We start from the raw sequence: 13,916 nt of genomic DNA on the forward strand, positions 1-13,916 counted from the left end.
AACGAGATGGATAAAACGGTGGGAGTAGGGAGAGTTGATGGAAGAGGAGGGAACGGAGAGAGAGAGAGATAAGGATAAAAGGCGGATGAGAAAGAGGTAGTGGAGAAGAACAAGGTGATGAGGTTAAAAAGAAAGGGGGCATTAGAACTTTCTCAGGATATAATAGTGGACACCACATATGTCATCCACCAAGACTGGGTTCAAACTAGGAGTTTCATCAATTAGTCGACTAATAAAATCAGTAGTTGGTGTCAACTAGTAGTGGAGAGAAAGGCTAAACGCTAAACAGGCTAGACATTCCTATGTATGGGAGTGTATTTGACGAGATCTATTCACCCTTGTTAAGGCAGGTAAATGTAGAGTAGTTGTTTGTGTCTGTGCAAGAGATTTGTCTGTAGAACTCAACAAAATGTGGCAGAGACTTACTCTTGTTGCGCATCGTCACACTCTGATAAGACGAACTGGTCCTTGACAATGCCATCTTCTGTTGCTGTGGCAACGCAGAGGATCAGAGCATGATTGGTTAGATGACAGCAGATCAGTGACACGTTCATGTCTCCTACTTTGACTCACATATTATTCATAGTGGTTTATCAAACAAGTTGCAAGATCTCTTCAAACTACAGAAGGGAATAGTTTCCTGATCACAGTTTCTGTCTGAAGAATATTCAAGAGGATCAAATCCACTGTGGTGAGTCCTATTTATTCCAAAAGGGGAAACAGCATCTTATCTCTTAGTCAGCCTTCGTAAAGAGTTCTGTGTTAGTAGCTGGGAGTTAAGTCTTTCCTCAGCACCACCCCCTCTGTTAAAGCCCTTGTCCTATGTTCTATAGACCCCAACAAACCCCACACCTTCCCTCTAACCCCTCTCTTACCCTCTGCTTCATTTTGGCGCAGTTGGGCAGGGTGTCACGGCATCGGTTGTGGATGGTGACATTGCAGGCTGAAAGAAATGGACAAACATGGGTTCACAGGGTCTCTATGGAACACGTTCCTATCTTCATGCACTTTTTAATCTGGTCTGTTCTCTCCTCTTGGCTCTACATCAGTCTTTCATAATGCCATAGCGACACTCTCACACACTTTCACTTGCTAACAGGTCTCTCTCTCTCTCTTTCTCTATCTCTCTCTCTGCTGCTTCCCTCTCAAGCTTTCATGGTCCATTGTTTCAAATCAATTGCACTTCCTGTTTTGGGGGTGATTGAACAGGAAAAGGAATGGGGGCTTACGAGGGGGTTCCCCCGAAGCCCCCTCTTTCCACAACTATCTTTCCCAGCAGCTTAGCAACTCCACCCCGACACATTGAAATACACACACACACACACACACACACACACACACACACACACACACACACACACACACACACACACACACACACACACACACACACACACACACACACACACACACACACACACACACATAAAGGTGTCTAGGGTCACATACTGTAGGTACTAGTACAGGCTTCTTACAAAAAGCAACGTGTCCAAAGCGTCACTCTCTGTATTACAGTAAACATTTGAGTATTTGGCTACGCAACACAGCACAGTATCCACTTATGCAGAACACCTCAGAGTTTTACAACCCTACTGCTTGAGCTTGTTTCATGAACCAATCTGATAACACAGTGTAGATGCTCACTCAACGGAAAGGGTGTGGTGTGTGTGTCCACAACTGTGGTGTGTGGGTGTGTGTGCATATGTGTGCAGGTGGGTGTGTATGTGCGTGTGTGTGTGTCTGTGTGTGTGTGTGCGCCCAAGTTTGTGACTCAGTTCATTCATTAAGGGGCGTAGGCGGTGGTAGTAGCTGGTAAGACTTAACTGTAAGTAGTGCAGTTAGCTCTGATCATAGCAGCTTGATTTCTTTCACCTGTGCAGTGCACAGCTGATTGATCTGAGCTCAACACAATGCAGCTGCAGTGTAAACATGTTTGACACATTTTATTTTAAAAGGGGCAATATTCTGTGGAAGCTAATCTCTTGAGTTCATCAGAGAAAAGTGAAGCAACTTGGTAAAACTACCCTCCCTTACTGCTACCTTGGCATGCACAGATAGAGAAATAAAGCCTTGTCCTCAGATCAAAATCACTGACTGAGTCTCCCTCTCTGTTGTCTCCTTATTGAGCACTAATACATACTGCATATTAATTATATATTAATGACTAACATGTGTTCCCTAAACTAAAGTGTAACCAAAATTACCAGCAGTATTTAGAAAATAAAACAATGGTCCCAGTTTCTATCACAAATTGTTTCGACTGCTTTTTTTCAGGGATGTTCAACTGCTTTTGTTCCTCCAGTGCTCCTTGGAGATTTTGGGAAGTGTGAATGCTGACCTTTCTGGCCTAATACATACGGTGCTTTCTTGACCAGTTCCCTGAGGCGTGTAAGTCTGCATGCGCCAACTACTGTACGCTGGCAGCAAGTCCGGAAAGCTCTGTGTTGTGCTGAGTAAATGCGTCTTTGTATGGTGTTCTTTTTATTTTATTAACTGTTGTCATCAGGGTTTTTATGAGTGTATTGCAGTGTGAATGCTTGTTGGTAGACAACACACGGCTGCTGGACATCTGAATTTCCCCTACGGGAATGAATAAAAGTATCTATCTATCTATCTATCTATCTATCTATCTATCTTCTATCTATCTATCTATCTATCTACTATCTATCTATCTATCTATCTATCTATCTATATATCTTTACGCTTCATAGTAAACGAAGAGGGGATGGAAGGAACGATGAGCAGAGTGTTGATTATCTCATGGTCCATCCCTCAGCAGTGTGTAGGAGGCCTGGGCACTCTCCAAAGGTACTGGGCACACTGCTCCTGCCTCGCAATCCACCAAGTGGGAGTGTGTGAGAGTGTGTGTGTGTTTTGTATAAATACAGAATGTGGTATCTGTATACAGGTGTGTGTGTGTGTGTATGTGTGTGTGTGTGTAAGTACAGTATGTGTACACATGCATTGCGGCTTGTGCATTTTGGCATGATGGTATCAAATTTAGTAAATCCTTTAAACATCTCTTTTAGGTGGTGTGGAGATAGCAGAATCCCCCCCCCACACACACGCACGTACACATGCACATGCACACACACACACACACACACACACATGACAAGTGTATTCCAGTGTGTGGTTGAAAGTGGGGGAAAAGACAGTATGAATAAAGTGTCTATGTGGGAACACAACTGCGTGTTATTATTCCATTCAGATGACTGAGAGCTATGTGCAGGCACACCAGATACAGTTCTTTACAGAGAGAGAGACCAACTATATAGACATATTTGTATGTGCATGTGTATGATATACTCTGCGTGTGTCATGTATCATGTACATGCAGTGTTTGTGTGCTTGTGTGTCTATGACTGTGAGTTTATGTGCATGTGCTTTATACAGTGCATTGTATTACATCAGTGTGTGTGTGTGTGTGTGTGTGTGTGTGTGTGTGTGTGTGTGTGTGTGTGTGTGTGTGTGTGTGTGTGTGTGTGTGTGTGTGTGTGTGTGTGTGTGTGTGTGTGTGTGTGTGTGTGTGTGTGTGTGTGCGAGAGAGAGAGAGAGCGAGAGCGAGAGAGAGACTATACTGTAGAAATGTATAAGCATGTCTGTGTATGTGGTGTGTGGGTGTGCTGGTGATGTGTAACTCACTGGGACAGCTGAGGGCCTCTTTGGCAGTGATGCTCTTGTTGCAGGCTGAACAGAGCGTCGTCGCGGAAACAGTTAGGGAGGTGTAGAGGTGTCCGTTGCTATAGCGAGCCTCCCGCTCCCTCGCCTCCCTCTCCAGCTCGCGCATGCGCTCCTTCTCCTTATTCTGAGCGAGAAACAAACACACACACACACACACACACACACACACACACACACAGACACTATTATTACCTTTGTGTTCCTCATCATTACCGTAAAGAACTGACAGTCATAATTAAAACCCACTCTTCTGTGCACCCTGGACGGAGCAGCAGATGAGCTCTAGGCCCACTGATGAGCTCTAGATGAAATGCGGTATGAGTGAGCATCGCCCAGACGGGCCAATCAGGGCTGTGCAGCAGTGAGCCTCATCCTCATTCTAGACTGAGAGTTGCACAGCATGAGGCAGCAGGGTGGACCAACTGCAAAGAGCTTTAGCGCTAGGACCGGCTAGCTAGCTTTAGCGCTAGCACCGGCCATCAGTGAGAAACATTCTGAGGGAGAAGCGCCAGCAATGCTGCTGTGTATATGAGCACCACCATGCTGTTCATGACATGCCAGAAAAACAGATTCAAGGTAAAACACGCTTTGCATGGGGGGACTGCTGTTGGGCTGCCTCCTACGCATGAGCACTTTGAAAAGCTCCAATGATTAGCACACGACAGGGAAATGCTGTGCGAGAAGTCGGTAGCTTTGATGCCACATCTGGTGTGAGAATGAGGGTTACTCCCAAACCCCCTTGCGACACACCCAGGCCAAACCTCCAGGGTACGGTTGCCTAGCTTCCTGTTTTGATTTCCAGACATAGTCTTAAGCGTTAAGTCCATAAGGACCCACATGGTAAGATGATTTCTACCTCATGTCATCTCACCTTCTGCTTTCGGTTTAAAACAGAAGCTGACTAGCAGCCATTTACCAATATGAAAACTACTGGGCAATACTGGTAGTCAATAATGTACCTCTAAAATAAATGTTAAACCTATTGTATTCTTTTAAACCAATACATTTTTAAAATGCTGAGACATTCTAATTAACCTTTTCACTTTCAACCTATGTGAACATTTAATTCATAAGGAGTGTCTGGGAATTAATTAATTTGAAAATCTATGTTTAGAATATATTCAATATAGAGTATATTATAAAAAAAAACTAATACAAGGTGGATACAGATTTCTAGCCAATTTACTCATGCATTCTTACAGCTAATTTCTAATTTCTAAAGTCACAATAAATACAGCAAATAAGAAACACAGACAAACTTTTTTGACTGTTTCTTATTTACTTGTCATTGTGTTGTGGGTATGTGGGCGGTAAGAAAGATGGCAGAGGCCCTGAGTTTAGATAACACAGTATGACCACTATACTGAGTTACACAGCATCGGATTACATCATTGAAGAGGATATGTGTCGGAGGTGAGCTGTCATTTTGTCATCAGACGATCTGCTATCATAGTCCAGTTTTTTGCCATGCTCACACAAGGACCATTTCAAAGATGATGAATGATAAACAGACACTGAGTCTTGTGACTTGTGACTTACAAATTCATTTGGTAAGTAATGACAACATTGTTAATGTCCGGAAGCAATAGAGTGATCTTGAGATACTGAACACATGCACATATACATACACAGACAGACAGACAGACCAGCCGGCCGACAGACAGACAGACAGACAGGCCGACAGACGCGTATAATGTTGGAGCATAGAGGGTGAAGGCTTATTTTGTTTATGCAGTGTTCCACTTCATCACTTAGGAGGTAATTTGGACATGCAAGTAATGGATCATTCCAAACAACAATATATATTCACTTTCAGACTACACGATAATATTACTTCTGTTCAACACACAGACTGTAAAAAATAGGTTCAACATCAAAAACTGGACTTCAAGGTCTCCATTTACTGAATACAGATTTTGGTTTAACTATGAATACTTCTGACTGTATTTACTTTTTGATATGAGGGATACATTTCATGATTATATGTTAACCATTTCTTGCCCAACGATTATAACACACACAGGAAAGATCTACAGTACAAAATCCCATTCGACCTGTTCTTATAGACTGCACAGAGCATCCAGAACTACTAACATCACACATAAACCCCCACACTTTTAGACGCTGAATCATCTTCTAACTCTTCTCAAACAGATACTAGTGGCTCAGAACATTACACAGTAAAAAATGGAAGTGTTCTGGCAAGGGCATTATACCGCCTACATATGGCGTATGCTCCAGATAAACATGCACCCTGACACTCTCGAACTTTTGTTCAAGAGGAGGCTCTGGTCCGCTTTAACGGGTGCCGACTCAGCACTTTATCTGAACCAATCAGTTCTGCATGATTCATCTTCCTCTTTCACCATGAGATAAGTCCGGCCAACCTTACAAAAATGGAAGTATACGTGCAGTGTGGTCACCCATACATTGAGCCAGAACTGAGCTCCTACTCACATACTAACAATGATGAACATGATGTCAGGGGTTTCAAACGGACTACATGGGGGAAATGAAACCACACACACACACACACACACTCACACACACACACACACACACACACACACACACACACACACACACACACACACACACACACACACACACACACAGAACAACAGTTTCTTTTTGTAACAACATGGCTGTACAGCTTTCCCTGTGCCAATACTCCAATGTTTTATGGTAAGACTCATTGTCTGGCTGGAGATTTGTCTCAGAGGTTTGGTTTATGAGTTTGTTTACAGTTTATGGGCTCAGGCTCATGTGCGTAAGACACCTCAGTGGAACAGAGATGGCTATATCTCGGTGAGCGTGTTGGCACACGGCACAGGAAGCAGCAAGAGAGGACTTCCTCTTCCCTCTTCCTTGGGTTGCCATGGGTACGACAGAAAATAGGGGGGTGGATGTGAATCTATACAAAAGTACAAGAGTGTGATAGTGTGAGTCTGTGTGTGTGTGTGTGTGTGTGTGCCTATTTGTGTATATGTCCACACAAGCTGAGACTGAAGTGTGTAGGTGTGTGTGTGTGTGTGATTTCTTTCTAAGCACAGCAGTCTTTCTTTCTCATAGCGTCAATAAGGGATCTATGAGGAACATTCGGTGCAGAGATCAATAAAACAAGGTGTATTTTTCTGCTCACATGAATTCCAGAGAGAGATCCCAACCCTCCAAGACCAGGGTCGCTATGTTCTACTACAGGCTATAGGCAGGAACAGAGGCAGCTTTAGAGATTTACAGGAGCAGAGCAGTAATAAACCAGGAAGATGGAGGAAGGAGCATCTCTATTTCTCAGTGTGTGTGTGTGTGTGTGTGTGTGTGTGTGTGTGTGTGTGTGTGTGTGTGTGTGCGTGCATATACTAAGTGGCCATACATTTACATGGAGTGATGAGGACTGATGTGGATCGAATGAAACACACGTCTAGTCTTCTCCCTGTGACACTCCAGAGGCTAGTGTGTGATGAGTGCCTTTGTGAGTATGGGCATCAGACACTGGAATTAGGAAAGCACCTCAACTACCTGCATCGGAGGCAAAGCCACCTTACACTTGTTGCTAATCACTGTCCATATCAGCAGATGGATCCAGATCCCTTCCCAAGTCCCCCTCCCATTGCCCCTAATGCAGGGGCCGTGCTCACACGTTCTCAAAGGGGTGCAGAAAACGAGCGTTAAAGTGGATGACCCCGTGTCCCAGATACTGGCGCTTTACGCGTCCCGCAGTCCTGTCTGAAGATCAGCGCCGGTGGAGACGCCTGATGCTCCAGTTAGAGCTGCGACGCAGCCGGATTTAGCGGCGTGCCGGACCGCCAGCGGCTCTCTGGGGACCGTTCCCGTTGTCCTGAATACGAGCTCAGCGGGGACCCAGGGGCTAAAATAGAGCAAGTGCTCCCACACCTCACGGCAGGACGAGGATGACGAGGGCAGGGGTCTCTGACCACACATGTGAACACGAGCTAGGTTCATGTAGGCACGCATACTTATGCACATACTGAATGTGTCCATAGGCACAAGGATATGGCCATACTCAAACATACTCACACATGTATGCACACACACAACACACACACACACAACACACACAGACACACACACACACACACACACACATATAAAGAGAGTTGAGGGTTGTTGCTGCGCAGGCCTGATCAGGATCAGTGTGGGAATCACAGCAGAGAGATACCTCACTGAGAAGCTTCTGCATTCATATCACCTCAATCCTACCAGTCTTAGTGGAGGTGAGGGAAGAGTATTTTATGTATTTTAATGATGAGAAAACCCTAGCAGGCAGAGAGACTATCTATCTACATGGTTGACATGGGAATGCTCAGTGCAGACAGAGGTGTCACTGAAGAGTTTAAAGAGAGTTAGATGTTGACTTCTATAAGATACATCTGCAAATATCCAACTACACACACTTATACACTTACACACACACACACACACACGTAGGTCTTATACATCTGCTACTTCACTGTGCTCTCCAAAGGCATGAAACACACACACACACACACACACACACACACACACACACAGTCAATGACAAGATACTGTGAGAAAGCCCACTCAATCACACCTAGATACAAACGCACCTTTGGAAAAAGCTCGACCTCTTCGGAGCTGCTACTGCTGAAAAGGGCTACCAGTTGAATCGTTTATTCTGCTTTATTGCGAACATTACAGGCCCTTAACGTATTTCCATGTTACGAGTGTTGCAAACGAGTGTTGCAATCGTTTGGGCAGCAAAAGTATAGTAGGCCTATATTGCGCAAATCTGTCTCACAGACCCACTGTCCAAACTGTCCATTATACCTTAGACCATCTTGACAAGTGTTCACCGACAAGTCTGCACTGTACACCTTCACAAGACGAGATAAACACACACACACAGTCAATGACAAGATACTGTGAGAAAGCCTACTCAATCACACCTAGATACAAACGCACCTTTGGAAAAAGCTCGACCTCTTCGGAGCTGCTACTGCTGAAAAGGGCTACCAGTTGAATCGTTTATTCTGCTCTATTGCGAACATTACAGGCCCTTAACGTATTTACATGTTACGAGTGTTGCAAACGAGTGTTGCAATCGTTTGGGCAGCAAAAGTATAGTAGGCCTATATTGCGCAAATCTGTCTCACAGACCTACTGTCCAAACTGTCCATTATACCTTAGACCATCTTGACAAGTGTTCACCGACAAGTCTGCACTGTACACCTTCACAAGACGAGATACACAGAAAATACAAGGCCAAGCCGCCGCTTATGAGGAAACACATGCGCTCTGCCGTCTCCACCGTACACCATCAGTACCGTTAACTTCGGAAGGAATTTCTTAAACACACGGCAAAGTAACTACGGAATAAAATTACGACGCTTTCCCATTTGATAATACCTTCTAAAGTCACCATACTGGCAAAAGTAATGTTATTCGAAGCTATCGATAACATTTAAGACGGCAAATGTCACTTTCTTAATGCTGTGTGGTAGCGTGCTTTGCAGTTTATCCAACGCGCTCTTGAAGTCGTTTTAGCATAACTTACCCGGTGACTGATCTCTCGCATTCTCTCCTGGCGGAGTTTTGACAAATCCGCAACTCGAGACATTGTGAATTTTGTTAAGCAGCACTAAGTCACTAAGCTTATCTTACTTCTGTGTATGCTCATCAAAATCTTGATAAATTCGTAGGACAAACGCTATACGGGGAAGAGGTAACTTCCTCTCTCTCGTTCTCTTTCTGAAGGGCTCCGTTCTCGCAAGATAGGAATGATGACTGAAACAGTACAGTGTGCGAACGAGCGCATCAGACTCTAGCCTCGCCCACTTCAAATAAAGTGTGCGACTGTTAGCACGACGCGCAAAATGTGTGTGTGTGCGCGAGCGCGCGCACGTGTGTGTGTGTGTGTGTGTGTGAAAGAGAGAAAGACAGAAAGAGAGAGGGAGAGAGGACTCACGGACTGACTTTCATAGTCCAGTAAAAACAATTCCCTCATTTTTAAGCCAGTCTCAGGAATTCCGCCCCATTTTATAGTCTAACGTTTTTCTTTCAAACAACCAACGAATGGGCCTACTAATTTCTGACAGTATTTCAGTAAACTCTAGATGACTAACGGTTCTAAAATATTTCAATTATTAACTGTGTCTTAAATGCTTTTCGGTGCTTGACAAATGGCATCATTGCAATGTCCACTGAAAGTCTGAACTGAAACAACTCACACATCATTCAAAGTAACCAACTACTGTATCCTAAATGTCTTACCAGCAGGTATACCAAATAATTTATTATTATTAAACTTAAACTTAAATTCCTTTCTTGTCAATGCATACTGTGCACTGTCCAGGTCATTTAATAGTGACGTGATTAAGTGATGTGCAGAAGTGACTTCTGTGGAGTCATCTGTGACCTAATCTGTGGCCTAATTTCATGGGTCCACAACAGCTTGCACATTTCAGGCATCTGGAGAGTGTCCTGCAAACAAAGTCTCCGAAGTTAAGGAAATCTGGACAGCCTCCAGGCGTACTCCCTAGTCGTAAATTTACAAAACTTATATGAAAGACAAAACTAAGATCCTTTTTAAGTCCTGAGTTTATTTTATTTGATTGGAATAGCCTTTTTAAAGTCTAAAGTTTAATTGACTTTTTAACCACATAATTATACTCCTAAATATCTGTTTGATCAGTTCCACAGCGTTGTGTACATGTATGGACTATTTTAAGTAAACATTTTCATTTATTGCCAATCAGAATTCCATCTAAACAGGAGCTAAAAGGAGATACACATGTTGGCCACAGAGTGAACAGCTTTGAACATTATCCTAGAAATTTGGCATGTAATGCACCACAGCTTTAATTATGTTTAATCCCAACATTGCGTTAGTTAAGAATATGGGGCATACATGACTTTGCACGTGTCAAAGGAGAGGCATTTTTGTTTCACTGTGTTTCGCCATCGCCTAAAGAAATTAACAAAAATCTTTAATTCACTAATAGTGTGAGTAAATCCTACCAAATCCTTTAGATATTATTACACATAAACGAAAACACTTAACCAAACGCCTGTGAAGCCAGCTTGCTCTGAAAATTAAAATGTAGTCAATTTCATCGCCATGAGTCATTGTTCAACAGAACTTTTATAATCATGACAGATGAAATACAGTTTATAAGCATCTGGCATGGGGAATGGTCTGTGTGTGCATATGTGTGATGTGTGCGAGTGTGTGTGTGTGTGTGTGTGTGTGTGTGTGTGTGTGCGTGTGTGTGTGTGTGTGATGTGTGCGTGTGCATGTGTGATGTGTGCATGTGTGGTGTGTGCGTGTGTGCGTGTGTGTGTGCGTGTGTGTGTGTGTGTGTGAGAGAGAGAGTGTGTGTGTGTGTGTGTGTGTGTGTGTGCTTGTGCAGGCTGGAGCACACATGCAGGCTGCTGAGAATAGACCCCGCTGCCCAAAATGGAGAGGAAAAAAGGAGGGAAAATGTCTGAGGTCGCCCTGCCAACATCTGTCACCATGCCAACAAAACACTCAGTCTGTGAGGGTGGGAACATAACAGTAGAGGCTGCAGGGTTGGATTAAATCTGGAACTCTGGATTGGGTCACTTTCTAGAGATGGTGGGGCCCAAGATAGATGACAACAGAATGACCGAATGACTGGACACAATCCAAGGACCCAGACAAGTACATTCAACATACTGTACATATATATATTTGGAATACTATAACACTGTTACTCATCTAAGAATAAACAATGTGAGGAGACCAAAATATCTGTGGCATTCACTGTGCGTGTGTGTGTGTGTGTGTGTTTGTGTGTGTGTGTGTGTGTGCGTGTGCGTGTGTGTGTGTGTGCGCGCATATATGTGTGTGTACTGTGTGCATCATGCATACGCGTGTCTTTGTGTGAGTGTGTTTCTATGTTTGTGTGGGTACGCCTGTATGTCTATGTTCGCATCAATACATGTGTGTATGTGCTTCTGTGTTCTGGTTTGAGGTGATGCTTATAATGAGCTAACTCCTTGCCATGTTGTGATACTCCCAATGAAGTTTCATTTGTTCCTACTCAGATGAGGTATAATACTCTCTCCTCTTTCTATCTCCTTCAAACACCTCTCCATCCCTCCATCTCTCTCCTTCCCCTCCCCCTGCCCTCTCTCCGCTCTCTCACTCGAGGGCTCGAGCAGCGTTCGAGCGATTTCGCTCCGTAGGCGGACGGCTCTTCAGCTCTCCCAGAATCTCCTGAAATAACCGGTCACGTTCGACAGGTCGCACACACTAACTCGGAGGTGGGATGGATTATTTCAGCCCCTTCAGTGAACTGCAGTTTAACGCAGCCCAGGGTATCTCTGAACTGAGCTGCCACAATCACACACCTGCACCCCAACAGCACTGAAATAGCATTCCAACAGTACGATAATGTATAGGGTGTAGTGATAAAATATCAAGGCCAAGAGCTTAAATGTTTCCTATGTTTGCATTCATAAAACATCTCCATGGAATGCACACTACTGATTGTTCAGTCAAAGCATTTGGAGGTCTGTTATTTCTCAGTAATGAAATGCTGAACTACTGTAGGCAAGGCAAGATTTATTCTATTTGGTTCCCAATCTACTTCCTCTGCATTAAGATAACATATGGAATGTTAAAACGGAAGCCTTGTGGGGTCATGATGCTGATAATGGAACTCTCTTGAAACGGTCTATATACAATAAAACTACTTCTGCTTAGTATTCCTTATCAAAATAAGCAATATAATGGACAGCCAATCAACTGGTTAGTACTAGCCTGGGAATGCTCATGCAAACATTTGGCAAATTTGGGATTTGCTCTCAATTACAATTGAAAAGGTCTGCGTGCTAACCACTAACCAGGCTAGGTCAGTAGCAGAAATATGCCCTTCTGATGAAGATATTTGCTCCCCATATTTGCCCCCCATATTTGCTCTGTCATCCTGATTGCCATTTTGGAAGATGGGGGCTGATGTTTGTGTGTTAGTCCTCATTCGTGCAAGTAGGGTCACTGGGTGGGTGTGTGTTGGTCTGTCACAGTGGACAATAGAACAGTGCGCCTGTGGTCATGCGGTCTGGATTGTGTGGCTAGTGCAAATGTTGAACTGAAAGATCTGTTCTCATGGCTCCAGTTCTTTGAATGAACGTGACATCTGCTCTATCGAGCTCTCGGAGGCTGCAGAAGCTTTGGGAAGAGAGAGGCGAAGTTGCGCGTTGCCGTGGGTTACCACTCAGTAGAGGAGCTCTTTTTCAATGACATTCTGTGTGGCACATAACAAAAAAAATTGTGTGTGTGTGTGTGTGTGTGAGAGAGAGTGAGCAAGTACTTATGTAGTTGAAGGTGTGCATGTTTGTGTGTTCGTGTGTATGCTGCGGTAATGACCAGATATGCACAGTCATGTAGACACAGCCTTATTATTCAACATGAAGGGACAGTGACACAGCCTAGGAATTTGAGTGTGTGTGTGTGTGTGTGTGTGTGTGTGTGTGTGTGTGTGTGCGTGCGTGCGTGCGTGCGTGCGTGCGTGCGTGCGTGCGTGCGTGCGTTTCAGAAAGTATTCATGCATGAGTAAGTGTTACAGGTGCCACTGGTATATGGAGATGAGGAGAAGGGAAGAAGAGATCAAGTGTGAGACAAAAAAGAGAACAACCAAAGAGAAAGACGAGACAGAGCGAGCGACAGTGATATCATGGCCGTAGAGTAGATGAGCCGAGTTTGGCCTGTACACACCAAATGAGGTGCACAGATGTCTGTTTCATGTGGGCTGGAAGTCCAGCTCTAGAGCCAGTCTTGCTATAGGCCACATCAGAAGGATCGTCTAGACCGCACAAGTGTATGACTGAGCATGAAGTGAGTTTTGACTGTATGACTGAGCATATAGTGAGTTCTGACTGTCTAGTGTCAGTAGTGTCACAGTAAGCGCTTTCAGATATAACCTCCGGAGTGCATGCGGAGGTTTGTCAAACGGAGGTCCTACCCTTCGGATGATTCAGATATGATGCTAACCTGCGGACCTAATACTGACCTTATACGGACGTATGTGTGAACGACATACACGCACATTACAGAATCTCCGTGTGGTTGTCGAGTGAGGGGTGGGGGCTTGTAGAGTTCACAAGATGCGAGATATGACGCAGAATATATGCGGCCGCTGCCTGTCACAGCTGCTTTTTGTTTACAACGTGTAGCCTATGCATTATGTAGGCTAAAGAAGACAAATCTATTGTGCGTAGGCTAATAC

At 44.2% G+C, this 13,916-nt stretch overlaps 1 protein-coding gene across 2 annotated transcripts in view; it reads right to left on the bottom strand.

Moving 5' to 3' along the window:
- Positions 1-13,916, bottom strand: part of arhgef2a (Rho guanine nucleotide exchange factor (GEF) 2a) — a 38,516-nt gene that overhangs the window by 13,858 nt on the left and 10,742 nt on the right. Inside the window, exons 1-4 of one of the 2 annotated variants that reach the window (XM_076301576.1) lie at positions 9,221-9,431; positions 3,646-3,808; positions 876-943; positions 427-490 (exon numbers count right to left, since the gene is read on the bottom strand). In XM_076301576.1, coding sequence (XP_076157691.1) covers positions 427-490; positions 876-943; positions 3,646-3,808; positions 9,221-9,283 — 358 coding nt within the window. In that variant the 5' untranslated portion in view covers positions 9,284-9,431. Of the gene's footprint in view, positions 1-426; positions 491-875; positions 944-3,645; positions 3,809-9,220; positions 9,432-13,916 lie in introns of those variants that run through there. The other variant, XM_076301575.1, reaches the window with a different exon arrangement.

The sequence above is a fragment of the Alosa pseudoharengus genome, unplaced genomic scaffold (genome assembly GCF_046254945.1).
Source record: "Alosa pseudoharengus isolate Yale_2024_CS ecotype anadromous, Long Island Sound unplaced genomic scaffold, YU_APseudo_1.1 YU_APseudo_1.1_scf_23, whole genome shotgun sequence".
Lineage (NCBI taxonomy): Eukaryota > Metazoa > Chordata > Actinopteri > Clupeiformes > Clupeidae > Alosa > Alosa pseudoharengus.